The sequence below is a fragment of the Dama dama genome, chromosome 11 (genome assembly GCF_033118175.1).
Source record: "Dama dama isolate Ldn47 chromosome 11, ASM3311817v1, whole genome shotgun sequence".
Lineage (NCBI taxonomy): Eukaryota > Metazoa > Chordata > Mammalia > Artiodactyla > Cervidae > Dama > Dama dama.
Window position 1 is genome coordinate 77,124,106 of NC_083691.1, and position 14,068 is coordinate 77,138,173.

The window sequence follows — 14,068 nt, forward strand, 5'->3', positions numbered from 1 at the left end:
ATCAGCCCTCACCCTCATTTTTACACCCAAACTCCGCAACCCTGTCCCTCACTTCACTGAAGTGCATTGGTAGTGTTGCCACATGGAATACAGGACAACCAGTTAAGCTTTAATTTAAGATAAACCATGAATAATCTTTTAGCAGAAGAAAGTATCAAATATTTCACTATTCATTGTTTAACTGAAATTAAAATTTAACCGAACATCTTGAAATTTCACTTGCTGTGCCTGGCAGTTCTGCGCAGCAGCCCCCAGGTCATTTCTGAAACGCATGGAGCTCAGTCTCCCCCAGATAATTTTGCATTTGCTCTTCTCTCTGCCTGAAGTTCTCTTTCCCTAGTTGTTCACATGGCTCCCTTGCAAACATCAGGTTTTTGTGCAAATGGGACCTCAACATAGGGGTGTCTCTGAGCCCACTTCTCACTGGCACTCTGAAGCTCTCTAAGCCTTCATTACCACCTGACATGTTAAATATTTAGCTGTTGTCTGCCTTCCCCTAAGGATACTGGGAATTCCTTGGGGGCAGGGTTTCTTTGATTCACTGTTGCATTCCCACTGCTTAGAACCAAACCTGACAGGGAGCAGATAATAAGTTGATATTTACTGAGTGAATACAGAAGTGTTGCGTGTGGGTTATATCAACTCATGTTCCAAAAAGTCCCTGCGAGACAAACACTGCACCATCAATCATGTCTTATAGACGAGGGATCCAAGACACAGAAAAGCTAAATAATTCATGCAGAAGCCCCCTGAAGCCAATGATGAGGCCAGGTCCAGACCCAGGAGCTGTGCCAGCTTATCACAGGCAGAGAGGCATCTCAGAGCTAAGGTAACAGGTGTTTATGCCTTCCACCCATTTCGATTATTTGGGGTTAGAGGAAGGAAAGAGCCATTGACATATCTGAGAGTCTGTATTTGCATCAGACACCTTAATTCCAGAACTGAATTGCACTGCTTGATTTTGCTCACACAATTACTATTCAACACAAAGTGTAGCAAATAACCACTTAAGCACCCATGAAATGGAGAAGTTTGCATGGATGTCTGTACTCACTTTTATTTCTTCTTGAACATCAGGATTACGGAAATTTAAATCAGGTTGCTCTTTTGTAAACTGATGAAAATAGCATTGTTTTCGTACCTCATCAAAGTGCCAACTGGAGTTTCCATATACACTTAACTAGCAAACAGAAAATAGTAGATCAGTTCCTTAGCATGGTTTCTATGATGGTATTGCCCACAAAGAAATGATCATTGTCATTGTCAGCCCCATGCGGACTAAGTATACAAGTCCCTAGAACTTTTCTTCCAGTGAGAGCACTAGATAAATTAATTTTATCTTGCTGGCCTAGTGCCCCACAAAAGTGGTTGTGATGTGTTTTTACAGTAGAAACTGTTCACAACAACCACAACATCAAATCAATGCTCTCAAAGTAAGGAGCAGACATTTCTAATCTATTTTCTTGAAACTTCTGTCCAGGCTCTGGACTCCTGTTTGTGAAGAAAAGCAAATGATGGTCAGTTTGGAAGAAAGACACATTCCACTGATCTTGGAGCTTGAATCCAAATAGAGCGAATGTTTAAATGGTATTTTCAGAAAAATATTAGAATCATTCCATTTAAAATGCTGCTAGCCCTCAGGAATAAAAGAAATCTAGCACCTTCAAAAGGACTTCCCTATAGCTCAGATGGTAAAGAATCTGCCTGTAAGGCAGGAAACCCAGGTTCGATCCCCGGGTCAGGAAGATATCCTGGAGAAGGAAATGGCAACCGACGCCAGTATTCTTGCCTGGGAAATCCCATGGAAAGAGGAGTCTGGGCAGCTACAGTCCATGGGGTAGCAAAGAGTCAGAAATGACTAAGTGACTGAGCACACACACAGTAACTTCAAACGTTGGCACCCAACAGCGTTTGACAGAGGTGCTGCTTTCCTCCTCCTAGAAACGCTCACATCCGTGGCATTTCCAGAAGGAGGAACCCGTGTCATGTTTCCTTGGGGCTCTGTCTTGGGCCATTTGTTCATTTCACACTAAAGAGAACATCTAGACAACATGTACAAACTGAGAGATTTTGCATAAATATTTTATTTTTAGCTGAAAGACCTAGTCACACTGGGTCCACATTTCCATGGCAACAACGGGCCCAAGCTAAGTAGTAGCTGATGCCTTTTGAGGAAACATTCCCTCGCCAGCTCACCTCATGGCCCACCTGAATAGAAGCCAGGATAAGATTTTTACAGCATATATCAGTATACAGAAAGATCAGTATACAAAATACAAAAAAATAAATAAAACTCTGCAAATCTATTTCAAAGGGACCAGCAATCCAACAAAAAATTGGAGAAAGAAACCATTAAACAGATGTTCCACAGAAATGGAAGCTCAAGTGAATAAATGTATGAAAAGATATTCAGCATCATTATTAATTAGGCAATTAGTACATCAATAATTAGTAATTAGATAAATAATCATTATCAGTTAGAGAAATGTGAAATTAAGACCTCAATATTGTATCAATTTATGCTCACTCAGTAAAAATTAGACTAGGTACAGTCTTTAGTCCTTTCATTCATTAGCTGTGAACCAGGACAAGATGCTTAATATTTCTCTGCCTCAGTCTGCTCATCTGTAAAACAGGAATTAAAGCCCAACCCATAAGACTCTACAGTGAATTAAAGGAATTAATGAATATAATCAGTATCAAACACTCAGAGCCTGGCACACAGTAAGCATTTAGCAAATGTTTGCTAATGTCATCATCATTTTAAAAAGTGGTGGACTGGTAAAAAGGAAAATTGTATGTTTGCTCAATCACTCAGTTGTGTTCAACTCTTTGCAACCCCGTGGCCTATAGGCGATCAGGTTCCTCTGTCCACAGGATTTCCCAGGCAAGAATACTGAAGCAGGTTGCCATTTCCTCCTCCAGGGGATCTACTCGACTCAGGGATTGAACCTACATCTCCTGCATTGGCAGGAGGATTCTTTAACACTGAGCCACCTGGGAAGTGGTGAAATTGCCAGGACTTGCTAGAGGGCGGTTCACCAGGCTGTGTATATTAGTGCCATTCACATAACCTCGGATACGGGAGGTTGGGAGAGAAGGTCACACAGTCAACTTTAGACACTCATCATTTGAGTGCCCTTAGGTCATTTAAAAGCTGATGCCCAGGAGTCAGCCTCTTTCAGTGCTTAGGGAGGTCAAGAGGGAGGCCCCGGAGTGGGGAGAGATGATCCAGAGAAAAAGGGTCTGTAGAAAGCAGGAGAGAAGATGAACAGAGGGACTGACCTAGGACAGAAGAAGAGCTGCCAGATAAACTACAAGATATTCAATTCAATCTGAATTTCAGATAAGCAATGAATACTTTTTTAGTGTAAGTGTATTCCAAGTATTTTACACTAAAAATTATTCATTGTTTATCTAAAACAGATTTCATTGGGCTTTCTCTCAAGCAGGAGAGACAAGGTCACTGTGCAGAAGAGGTAAGCAGGAAGAGGTGGAAACAGAGGCAGGTGTGTGAGTTTCTGCTCTTCCTTTAAAGTTGGGTTTGCTGCTAAGAGTGATGAGATGCGGTGAAGGTGGGTAAGATGTCTGAAGAGGAGAGAGGGCAGGTTGATCAGTTGGATTTAGTAAAATTCCCCCAAAAGAGTGGATGGATCAGTTCAGATAGGGACAATGAATATGTCCAGAGGCTTGGATACCAAAGTTCAGGTAAAGAAAAAATGGATGGTTGAGTTCTTTTATGGTTAGTGTTTTACTGGACAACAGAGTCAAAAAGTCAGAAAAGCAAAAGGGTCTGGAGGGTAATAAGACAGTTACTAAACTAATAAGACATGGGGTCTCAGTTGGACAGAGGGGGAAATAAAGGAAAGAGAGGTTAACAGAGAGCATAGGTTTTAATTTGCTAAAACACATCAGCTCTACAATGAAATGAAAAATCCAAACCCACAGATGATTAGAAGCTTGGGACTTCATTTCTATTTCTTTGGGAAATTTGTTTCCCTTCTCATAAACTATAGCTATCATTCATTTTCCTTTAAAGGGGTTTTATAAATAACCAGTTTAATAATTGAAGATCTGCCAATTTTAGTTCTGTAAATCAAGCATGTTGGGACTTACCCAGTTGTTGGGTGGTATGGTTATGCCATTTTCATAGTTACAGTCATGCCAGATATAATAATCAGTATACTTTCCTGTCCGGTTCCGACTCCATTGAAACCAAGCATGTTTATCACTGGTGTGGTTTGGTATGAAATCGATGATTAATTTTAAACCTAGTGAGTTAAAACATTTCAAATGGTAAGATAATATTATGTTATATGATATTATATTAGAATAATACAATAGTGAGGGAAAAAATGCTCTAAGCTAAGCATTTGGAGAAATGCTTTCCTTAAACCATCCCACCCACCTTCCATTCAATTTACCTTTATCATGTATGGCTGCAACCAGATTCTCAAAATCTTTCATTGTTCCAAAAATGGGATCAATTTCTCGGAAATCTTCAACACCATGTCGGAAATCTTTAAGGGATGATTTATAAAATGAAGTAATCCAAACAGTTTTTATATTTAAAGTTGTGATGTAATCCAATTTATCTTGAATACCTGAAGGCAAAAGTCAAAGCCATGAAGAATAGTTTGTTTTTTTCAGTTGAACGATTAAAAATAAAACGAATAGGCTTAAGACAGAAATATTCGGGGGTTTTTTGAATTTGGGTAAAATTCAAATAGCAAGGTCTAGGTCTACAACCAACAGAAGACTAACAGAAGTTAGTCTTCTGGCAGTAACCTTTGAACTTTAACATCAATGCATAACATTTAAAAAATCTGTCTGTGGTTTGTTCATATTTTACACTTAAAACCAAAACTACACTTTTGTTAACTTATTCTACACATGGTTTTTGAGCACCTAATCCAGGCCAGATGCTGGGCTAAGTACCAAGATACAAAGAGAATAACATATGCACTCTTGATGGTCACGTGGTCTAAGCTGCACTGTCTAGTTGTAGCCACTTGCCATGTGGCTATCAAGCACTTGCAATGTGACTAGTCTAAACTGAGATGTGTTGTAAATGTAAAACACACACTGGACACTGAAGACCCAGTGTGAAAAGAAAGAATGTAGCTCATTTATATTTTTATATTGATTATATGTTACAAAGACCCTGATGCTGGTCATTGGAAAGGACCCTGATGCTGGGAAAGATTGAAGGCAGAAGGAGAAGAGGGCAACAGAGAATGAGATGGTTGGATGGCATCACCGACTCAATGGACATGAACTTGGGCAAACTGCGGAGATGGTGAGGGACAGGGAAGCCTGGCATGCTGCAGTCCACGGGGTTGTGGAGAGTTGGATTCGACTGAGTGACTGAAGAACAACCATATGTTGAAGACAGTGGATATGTTGGATTAAACAAAGTACATTATTCAAATTAAGTTCACTCTTCTCTCTTTTACTTTTTTAATATGGCTGCTAGAAAATTGTCAATTACCTATGTGGTCCACGTTCTATTTCCTTTGGACAGCGCTGAAGTCAAGCATTTATGCAGAAGAGAACTTTAGGCTTAGATGAGAAGAGACATAGGAATGAAACTCTTGTACTCGGGGCCTCTTGGATAATCAGCAGTTAGCGGGGGAAAGTGCTTCTAGTTCAGAGTCCTAGTCGCAGAGTCCGAGTTTAGTATTCGGTCTGCAGTAACTTCCTGTGGGTCCCCTGTCAGAAGTTGCTGAGACCAAAGCAGGAGTCAGGCTGCTTATCTGTGTCCTGACTATACTTCAGTTCCCAGCCACGGATGGCTGTGAGACCTCCTGGAGTATCAACAGGCAACAAAAGAATTTTGACTTAAGTCAGATTAAAGTCAGAATTTTGATTTATATCAAGAATAAGCACAAAGGAACAGGATGATAAAAACTAAGAGGCCAAATGGACACAGAGGAACAAAGGATCTCCCATGTCCACATTCCAGGGGACAGAAAGCAATAGACTAAGCTGAAACCTGGACTGTTTCTTCAAATTAGAACAAAATCCTCTCAACCTCAAGAAAAAATACCTATTAATTACAGGAAGCAGCCAGTCCTTCAAGGAAAAGCTATGGGAAATGACAAATGTGAGAGGTGATTAGAAGTTGCCCTTTGCACAGGGAATTTAGAAGATTACAGAAGGAGGGCCACGAAGTGGGTAGTACATTTTAGGGGTATAGGGTTTTTGGTTTTATTCCATCAAAACATCACTGTGCAAAGCATTTATTTTGTAAGAAGCAGCAGGTGATAGGATCATGCTGAGGGCTGAGGGGTTGGAAGGAAAGTCACCCATATATGTTACACCGAAGCACCAGAGGTACGGCTCCATCCAAAACACTGAAAGGGTTTGGGGAGGGCAGCACCCCCTCTGATCAGGAGGTTAAACACAGATTAATGAAGGAAGTGGGTTTGAACAGCATCTTGAAGGTCAGACAATATTTCAATTAGTTAAGATGCAGGATGATTTTTAAGAGAAAAATTATATGAGTGTGAAGAAGAAGTCTTTTATTAGTTTACTAAAGAAAGCTGAAGATTTTAGGAGTGTGTTTGAAGCATTTTAAAGTTTGATTAAGCTCATTACCACTTCTTATACTCTTTTCTTTTTGATGCATCACATAATCACATTTATTTAAGAGTGTATTCCAATATCAAAAAGCAAAATTCAACAACGCAAAACCTCAATTACTTTCAAACCAACCTAATAGTTTTGTGAGGACTCCCTGATGTATTCATTTTCATGCAAGGTGCAGGCCTTGATCACACAGTTCTGAGATAAATCTATCCTTCACACAGTTCTGAGATAAATCTATCCTTACCTACTGTATTCTAGAACAACTATGATCTCAAAGTCTGCAGTTTCTGAGTCTAAGCTGTCCACTAATTGAGGAAGTAGTGGGTGACCTGTTATAGAAGGTGTGCAAGGAAAGCCACCTTTTAGAATGCTGGACTGGGGCCTCCTCTAGTAAGCCAGAAGAAGGGGCTGCAGAATGGAGGGCCTTACAGACTCTACAGCAATGAAAAGAGAAATACTAAGCCCCAGGAAGGGAGCCAAGCAACTAGCCAAAAACAAACAATTCAGCAAGCTATTATATATCAGGTACCTAGAGCTGTGCCCAATACATTCGTATGTGCTCAGTTGCTCAGTTGTGTCCAACTCTTTGCGACCCCCCAGACAGTAGCCTACCAGGCCCCTCTGTCTATGGGATTTTCCAAACAAGAACACTGGAGTGGGTTGCCATTCCCTTCTCTATCCCATACTCTTAAATGTTTTGTCTTCTTCAAGCCAAATAGCATTATCAAAAATTATCTTATTAGTTTATCTGTTCCTTATTGTTTCCCTTAACTGGGGTGACCATATCAACCAATTTGCTTGGGACAGTTCCCTGTGATTGGTTTGTGTCCTCATTTGAGCAATAAATAATAAGGACATTCCACACATAACACACTAGGAAATTATTAGCATAACTTTAAAAATATTTTTTACTTTCTTTATTAAGATGGATATTGTTTTAAATAATCCTTACCTCAACTAATGACCAACCCACACTAGGCCTTTTCTTCATTTCTCAAGATTTAAGCTTTAAAGACTCAGTCTATACATTTTAAAGATATCACTTAATCTTCTTCTAAAATAATGAATTATGCTTTGCTCATTAATCAGAATCTCTCTGCCAGACTATCAAACTAGCCACTGTGTACCCTGGAAAAGGGATTCTAAAGATTCTAAACAGCCACTCTGAGATGACCAACTCTAAAGTGCACAGAAGCAGGACACATTTCAGGAGGAAACTTGCTCGTGTAGGAAGTTAGAGCAGATGACTATGCAAAAAGTTCCTACTGGGCAATAAACTTAACAGCCCTTTGGGGGCTCAAAGGGCTCCAGCAAGTATCCTTTCATCATATACTAAGAATTGCTGGGTTCTGCTGAGTGGCTTTTTAAAATATCATAAACAAGGAGAAAGGCATGATCAGTCACACTGGGTGGAATGTGCTTATTACCGCACAGCCCAGGCATAATAAGCTTCAAGGACAACGAGCCCTAAACCAACCTGATCCCGCCCTGCCCCAAACTCTCAAGGCACGCACCTTTTAGATCTCCATTCCCATCCTTGTTGCTGTCCTTGAAAGACCTTGGGTAGATCTGGTACATGGGTCCCGCCTGCCACCAGTCCAGGCACTTGGGAGAGATGGCGATGATGGCTATGGTGGCCGCAATGAGCACGAGCACGGAAGCCACGGTGAGCCAGAAGAGCACTTCCCGCGGGATCCGATAGCGGGCCTGGCTCGAGAACTGAAATAGCACCTCTTTGGGCATCCCAGCATAGGGCCGGACATCCTTCACGTCGGGCTCCCCGGGGCCAAGGATGTCCACGGTGTTGTGCTGTGGGCCGGCCGCTGGGCTGCTTGGGTCCAGGTCAGTCTCCAGGATGTCTTCATTTTGTACAAACCCGTTGTTTGTCTGGCCTTCCTTCGCATATAATCCAGTGGAACCTCTCTTGCTTTTATCCTCAGCCATGTTTCACAATCTTATCCTGCCGAGTGCCTTCCTGCAGTAACAAAAGCGAGAAGAGAGCTTGCAGAAATGCTTGATCCTGTTAATGAGCTTTTCATGGTTTATAAATAAACCTGACTGGACAAAGTTCAGCCAAGGAAGAAAGAGTAAAGGTAAAGTGGGGTTTTTTAAAAAGTCTCCTTACACCCTGTGAGACTGATGTACCTACAGTCAACTACATGGAGGGAGTCAGATCTGGACTGGAACAGAGGCACAGAGGAGGCGAAATGGGAAGAGGACACAGCGTTCCACTGCAATTTAAGACCTTACTTGATTGAGCACACAAATGTTCACAGCAGCATTATTCACAACAGTCAAAAGGTGGAAAGAAGCCAAGTGGATGAATGGACAATCAAACTGTGACATATACCTTAAAAAGGAATGAAATTCTGACAGGTGCCACAACATGGATGAACCTTGAAGACATTATGCTAAGTGAAGGAAGCCAGAGACAAAAGGACAGATGTCGTCTGAGTCCACTTTATATGAGGTAGGTACATGAATTCATAGAAAGAGAGCAGAAGGGTAGTTAACAGGAGTTGGAAGAAAGGGGGTCATGAGCAGTTCTTGTTTAATGAATATAAAGTTTACATTTTGGATGATGCAGAAGTTCTGGAGGTGGTCATACACGAATGTAAATGTACTTAATGCCACTGAATTGTACACTTACAAATTCTTAAAGTGGTAAATTTTATATTATGTATATCTTACTACAATAAAAAATAGCTTACATTTTCTTTCTTGTTAGCTAGATATGAGAAAAAGAAACACTGAATTTTGCAGGGGGAAACATGATTTTCTTTACTTTTTGTTTTGAAGGTCTCTTCTACAAATCCAAGAGGAAGAAGATCTGAAGACAGGGGACAAGAACACCTTTGTTACTGAAGCTACTTCATCTCAGTTCAAGCCAACCTGGTACATTCCTATTAGTATGCTCAGTTCGACCCCAGGAGCCTTCAGTCTAGTTTCCTATTTTCAGAAGAGTATGGTTGCCCATTCTTAGAAGCACTTTTCCAAGTGGGGATGGTGGAATGGGGAATTTCATGTCTAGCAAGTTCAAGTGCTTTATTATAGGTAAACAGTTCTTCATACAAGCACTAAAGAGTTGTTTAATCATTGACAAGTATAAAATATAAATTTGCAACCCTGAAGAAACTGCATTAAAAGTGAGGGGTGCTTTCCCAGAAGATTATGCAAACCTTAAAAGAATGTGATGATTCATGGCTTCCTTTTAATCGGTGCACATATAATAAACAGCTCTATGACTCTTTTGATCAAATAAGAAGTTTTTTGTTTTAAGTGAGGAAAGTTACATGAATTCCTAATATTACTGTTAATTTGTAGACTGACTTAGAAGCAGTAATTGGTACAGAGAAATGAGCTGTTTGATTTTGGCCAAGTTATTTTTTTAAGTGAGTAAATCCCAAAATCTAGCTCATTCAATGCATCCGATAAGTGGCATCTCTCATCATTAATTAGGCATATTGTATATTTTTTAACAATTAAAGGAATTTAACTTTTATGTTTCCAAATCACTTTATCTCTCAAACACATAATTTTCACCATAGGAGCTAATTAAAAGGATTTTTTGAACAGTAAAAGCAATTACAAAGATTGAATTTATTGAATAAAATTGATTACACCACAAAGCATAAAATTGAAGAGCATATGACAAATTGGGAAATGCATTGGTAATAAATATGCCAAAGAACTTTATGTTTTAAACATTAAAGGTATGTATACATTGTTAGACATTCAGTTCAGTTCAGTCGCTCAGTTGTGTCCAACTCTTTGTGACCCCATGAACCGCAGCACGCCAGGCCTCCCTGTCCATCACCAACTCTCAAACTCATGTCCATCAGTCAGTGGTGCCATCCAACCATCTCATCCTCTGTCATTCCCTTCTCCTCCTGCCCTCAATCTTTCCCAGCATCAGGGTCTTTTCCAATGAGTCAGCTCTTTGCATCAGGTGGCCAAAGTATTGGAGTTTCAGCTTCAGCATCAGTCCTTCCAATGAACACCCAGGACTGATCTCCTTTAGGATGGCCTGGCTGGATCTCCTTGCAGTCCAAGGGACTCTCAAGAGTCTTCTCCAACACCACAGTTCAAAAGCATCAATTCTTTGCTGCTCAGCTTTCTTTATAGTCCAATTCTCACATCCATACATGACTACTGGAAAAACCACAGCCTTGACTAGATGGACCTTTGTTGACAAAGTAATGTCTCTGCTTTTTAATATGCTGTCTAGGTTGGTCATAACTTTCCTTCCAAGGAGTAAGCGTCTTTTAATTTCATGGCTGCAGTCACCACCTGCAGTGATTTTGGAGCCCCCCAAAATTAAGTCAGCCACTGTTTCCACTGTTTCCCCATCTATTTCCCATGAAGTGATGGGACTGGATGCCATGATCTTAGTTTTTTGAATGTTGAGCTTTAAGCCAACGTTTTCACTCTCCTCTTTCACTTTCATCAAGAGGCTCTCTAGTTCTTCCTCACTTTCTGCCATAAGGGTGGTGTCATCTGCATATCTGAGGTTATTGATATCTCTCCCGGTAATCTTGATTTCAGCTTGTGCTTCCTCCAGCCCAGCGTTTCTCATGATGTACTCTGCATATAAGTTAAATAAGCAGGGTGATAATATACAGCCTTGATGTACGCCTCTTCCTATTTGGAACCAGTCTGTTGTTCCATGTCCAGTTCTAACTGTTGCTTCCTGACCTGCATACAGGTTTTCACAAAAGGCAGGTCAGATGGTCTGGTATTCCCATCTCCTTCAGAGTTTTCCACAGTTTATTGTGATTCACACAGTCAAAGGCTTTGGCATCATCAATAAAGCAGAAATAGATGTTTTTCTGGATCTCTCTTGCTTTTTTGATGATCCAGCGGATGTTGGCAATTTGATTACGTATATATATATAAAATATCATAGTATCAGTTTAAAAATGTCAGTTAAAGCTTGAAGAAAAAGGTTGTAAACAGATATTTCACACAAATCAACTCAATGTTAGAGAAATAAGCATTTTCAATCACTTTGGCAAAGAATTTCTAAAAGATAATAGTACTAGCAAGGATCCAGTGTAAACTCATAATCCTGGAAAGTAATTTGGCAGTGTGTATCATAAGTTTTAACATTTTCAGAGTAATACATGAGGCTAGCTCTACCAGATTTTAAAATAAAAACTTCAAAAAAAAATGAAGAGTTGATATTAAAGTTTAGGTTAGGTCAAAAGATCAATTGAATAGACTGGAGTCATCAAAAATGAACCCCTATTCCTCATACAGAAGGAAATTTAGAATATGAAAAGTGAGGAAAAGAAAGATTATTTAGTAAGTGATGTTGGACAGTTGGATAAGAAGAGTAAATATGATCAGAATCACGTGGGAAAAAATAGTACACCCATTTGTGCATGCATACTGAATGTCAGCTAGTGGCTGCCTGGAGACTAAGAGATTGAAGATGAGATTCCTTGGATTTATACTTTTCACTTTACCCTGTGTGATTTGTTCTTAGCATATTATGACTTTTGTAATAAAAAGGGGAGAAGAGATTCATATCCTTTAACTGGGCAATTTGAATTCCAATACTCTATCTTAAGGAAATAGTCCAAGACAGGAACAAAAGTTTATGAGTAATAAGGCTTATGAATTACAGTGTCATTTATAATGTCAAATATTGGAAACCAAAATGTTCAGTGACACAAGACTAACAAATTACTGTACATCCATGTTATAGAATCTTAGTCACTAAGCATATTTTCAAAGATTTTTAATGACATGGAAGAAATCTCACATTATTGTGTTGAGTGAGAAAAATGCAAGATATAAAGTAATTCTTCTAATTATGTAAAAAAAAATTCTCATGTATATAAAGTCCTATTAGAATATATGTTTAAAGTGTTTATCTCTGGGTTCTAAAATTATGGATGATACATAATTTGTTCTTTAAACTTTTTCTGATTTTTGCAATTTTTCTGTAATTAATATTACAATCAATATTACTCTTCCATTAGAAAAAAAATAAGCTAGGGAACCTTGAGTTTGGAGTCTACCTAGAACTTCCAGCCAGGTTGTAGAGTTCAACTTAAAGTGATTCCTTCTAGTATCAATCACCCAAACTTCACAAACATCCCATACTCAAGATTTAAACTAAGATTTAAAGAGACAAGAAACAAACTTCTTTTTGAAGACATGGATTCAGTGAAAAGTATGGAAACATTGGAGGGAAGAAAAAGTTGACAGTAATTTGAAGAAGACAGCCACAGAGTTAAGACTTCCAACCAAGTACGAAGTATGTTTCACTTACTATCAAGGAGACTTAGAAGGAAATATTGATTGTAGAAAGCCAAATACACTGCCTGTTAAAACTCCTAAACATGAATAAGGACAAGAACACTAAGGAAACTTTAAGAGCTAACTCAGATAATCGGAACAAAGAATGAGATATAATGTAGATAAACTTCCTCAGTAAATTCAAATCCCAAGTGAGTTACACAATCATGATAATAAAGTAAAGAATAATGAACTATCTGGAAAACAGATAACAGAACAATGGGGCTATCACAGGACACAGAAACATCCTGCAAATTAAACAGAAACAAACATGTAGAAAGCAAAAATCAATAAAAATATATTTTATATTATATATAAATGGATTTTTAAATATACATGTACTAAGATTCATTAAATGAATTTTAAAGCCATTCAGTCATAAAGACTTCCAGTTAGCAGTAAACCCACCAAAATATCTTGCAGCATATAAACTGTCAGATTAGTAAACATTTAAAATAGAAGGATTTTCCATGTTGCACTTACCTGTTTACAGCCTCTTTGATCTAAGGGTAAGATCTGCATAGTCATCTTTAAGTTCCCAGGATCCAGCTCAGTGCCAGGTACATTATTAAGTTACTAAAAGAATAGTTACTTAAAGGTAGATGACCTATGCTGAAGAATAAGGGGAGAATGAATAAGTGGGAGGAGGAGGAAGAAATGAAAAGGAAGGGGAGCGAGAGGGGGAGGGGGAGGAAAAATAAAAAAGTGGAAAGTACATTCTGCGTAAAAGTGTAGATTTTTATCACTAAGCCAAATGTTCTTACCTTGATACAGTTCCATGACTCAAATTTTAAGTCAGAGGAAGTGAGATTCAAGCCTGCCTCCATTTGCTCTCTGCTTGATCTTAGACAAAATTTTCTGTAAACCTCTGTTACCTCAGCTGTAAAACTGAATTTGATTCTGTTAACATTCTAAATATATTCCAGAGTACAATGTTTTTAAAAACAGTTCTAATTAGAAGGAACAGAAAAACAGACTTATCCTAGCTAGAGGTGGAAATTCAACTTATATAACCATTGAATCAAAATAAAATATTTAACCATGATTTGCTAGAAGTTAGGACTTCCCTGGTGGCTCAGACGGTAAAGCATCTGTCTACAATGCAGGAGACTGGGGTTCGATCCCTGGGTCGGAAAGATCCTCTGGAGAAGGAGATGGCAACCCACTCCAG

General features: G+C 39.1%; 1 protein-coding gene across 1 annotated transcript in view; it reads right to left on the reverse strand.

The window, feature by feature from the left end:
* Positions 1–8,678, reverse strand: part of SLC3A1 (solute carrier family 3 member 1) — a 32,267-nt gene extending 23,589 nt beyond the window's left edge. Inside the window, exons 1-4 of the mRNA XM_061155497.1 lie at positions 8,106–8,678; positions 4,425–4,604; positions 4,117–4,271; positions 1,055–1,180 (exon numbers count right to left, since the gene is read on the reverse strand). Of these exons, the coding sequence (XP_061011480.1) occupies positions 1,055–1,180; positions 4,117–4,271; positions 4,425–4,604; positions 8,106–8,535 (891 nt within the window). The 5' untranslated portion in view covers positions 8,536–8,678. The remainder of the gene's footprint in view (positions 1–1,054; positions 1,181–4,116; positions 4,272–4,424; positions 4,605–8,105) is intronic.
* Between the last annotated feature and the right edge of the window lie 5,390 nt (positions 8,679–14,068).